The sequence below is a fragment of the Egretta garzetta genome, unplaced genomic scaffold, assembly GCF_000687185.1.
Source record: "Egretta garzetta isolate BGI_Z169 unplaced genomic scaffold, ASM68718v1 scaffold1228, whole genome shotgun sequence".
Classification (NCBI taxonomy): domain Eukaryota; kingdom Metazoa; phylum Chordata; class Aves; order Pelecaniformes; family Ardeidae; genus Egretta; species Egretta garzetta.
In genome coordinates this window covers 41,359-43,532 of record NW_009260521.1, presented here as the reverse complement: position 1 = coordinate 43,532, position 2,174 = coordinate 41,359, and the positions used below count along the sequence as shown (strand labels likewise).

The following is a 2,174-nucleotide window of genomic DNA, read 5'->3' as shown; positions in this document are numbered from 1 at the left end:
CCAGGTGAGGGAGCTGGGCAAAAACACCGCTGGGGCGGCTGTGCGGGAAGAGAAGCATCGCTCTCGCAAAACTCCGTCCCTCTCCCGCCGGGCCCCCGGGACAGGTCTCCTTCCAGGTGAGCGGGGGGAAGCCCATCGCGCTCCTGCGGGTGAAGGTGGAGCCGCAGCCCCATGTGGTGGACCAGACCTTCCGATTCTACCACCCGGAGCTCACCTTCCTGAAGAAGACCATTCGGCTGCCCCCCTGGCACACCCTCCCTGGTGAGCCCGCGGCTGGGGGCTTGGGGTCTTCCTCTGTCACCTTCCGTGGTTCGTAGGGGCCTCTCTGGAGGTGCAGGTGGCACCCAGGGGGCTTGTCTTTGCTTCCTCGCCCTTTCGCAGCCTTGGGAACCCCTCCTCACTCTTCATCCGCTTGCCTGCATTAATTTTATACTTAATTCCCTGCACCAGTATGCCCGTGTGGTTTGCTGGTAGCCCGGCATAAGGGATTCTGGTCTGCGGCTGCGTGGGGTGCAGGGTAGCAAGCACAAACAGAGAAAATGCTGAACACAATTTCATCTCCGTCCCTCTCCTCCGCAGGTGCGCCGGTGGGGATGCCGGGGGGGGAGCCTGAGATGTTCGTTCGCTGCAGCGACCCTGACATCATTTGCGAAACCAAAAATATGGTACTGGTTACACTCCGGCGTCGGTCTGTCCTTCGCGTCCTTCTGCTGTGGGTGGTTTTTGTCGGCAGGGAGATGCCTTGCACCCGCGGAGCGTCCCCGTTTATCAGCCCCTGGTAGCGCCACGCTGGAGGCGATGAAGCTGGAGTTGTCCTTTATTCCTAATTAAAAGGAGCCGCGTTGTTGTTGCGGTCGAAGCGGAGTGCCGCGCCTCACCGCGTTGTGCAGCAGCCTGGGTTCGCTTGTTCCTTTGAGCAAGTACCAGATGATTAAAAAGGCTGGGGAAAAGCAGCCTTTTGTCGGGCGTGGGATAGACCTTCCCTGCTGCTGGGGGCGTGTGGCGGGGGGCTGGCGCGTCCTCTGGACGATGGGCGACGCTGGGGCGGTGGGGAGGGCCGTGCCACACCGAGGTGCTCTTTGGGCCCTGCTCTGCGTCCCTTCCCAAGCCCAGCCCTCGCTTTGCAACGCCTGGCAAAGGTTTCCTGGGCTCACTTTGCAGCTGGGGGAGGTGGAAAGGCAAAATTAATACGTGCAGATGGTGACGAAGGGTAGTTGCTGATTGCTGTTGCAGAAACACGTTAGTATGGTAATTGGATTACGGCTTGTTAGAAAACTTGGGGAAAATTTGCCAAAATTTGATTACAGATGCAGACCTGGAATGCGATAGTCCTTTGTATCCTCTTTTGTAATTAAAAATACTGGAAGAGCTCAGCCAAGCTGTATAATAACTTAATAACACAGTTTAACTAGATGCTGAAAGCATCTGCTTTCCTAAGTGGGCTGGTGGCGGGTTTTTCCGTTACCGGGAAGGAAACCCTGGAGTCCTCATTAGCTGGTCTGATGGCGAGGTTAACTGGGACCAATGCTCTGATTTCTGCACGCAGGGGCCTGGGGAGCCGCAGGACATCTTCTTAAAAGTAGCCGGAGGACCGAGCCCGCAGATCAAAAAGTTCTTTGTTGCTATTTATACGTAAGTAGCAGGACCCCAAAAAGTGAGAAACGCTAACCCCGAGCCTGAGGTGGGGCAGGGGGGAGCTCCACCGCCCTTTCCTTGCTCGTGGCTTCCCACGGCCGGCCGGCTTTGAGCAGCAGAACGCTGGGCAGGAGGCTTCCCAAAATGTTTGCAGCTTAGGGTTTTATGTCGTTCGCTTCCCCCCTAAATAATCCCTGGCCAGAGCATCTCTGGTGTGCGAGCCGATGCCTCCCGGGCCAGCCGGGCTGTCTCTGTGTCAGACGGTGCTGTTATGTGAGCTTTGGGAACGGGGGAGACTGCAGTTGGGGTCCTTAGACGAAGCTTTCCCAGAGCTCAGGCTCCAACCTTGGGCTCCCCACGTGGTGTTCGGGGGCCCGCTCTGAGCCTGCGGTGCCATCGGCGAGCCCCGTCCGTCTGTCTGTGCTGCAGGGACGCCTGGCTGGCGGTGCCCGTCCAGATCTGGCAGTTCTACCTGCACTCGCTGCAGCGCCTGGACGTCAGCTGCACGGCCGGGCAGGCCACCCCCCCCTCCCTGCTGG

General features: G+C 58.7%; 1 protein-coding gene across 1 annotated transcript in view; it reads left to right on the top strand.

Moving 5' to 3' along the window:
- Positions 1-2,174, top strand: part of LOC104131431 (nephrocystin-4) — a gene marked incomplete at both ends in the record, with an annotated part of 4,600 nt that overhangs the window by 722 nt on the left and 1,704 nt on the right. The window contains 4 exons of the mRNA XM_035900145.1: positions 105-261; positions 580-665; positions 1,547-1,632; positions 2,065-2,174. The exon at positions 2,065-2,174 is cut by the window's right edge and continues 12 nt beyond it. Coding sequence (XP_035756038.1) covers positions 105-261; positions 580-665; positions 1,547-1,632; positions 2,065-2,174 — 439 coding nt within the window. The remainder of the gene's footprint in view (positions 1-104; positions 262-579; positions 666-1,546; positions 1,633-2,064) is intronic.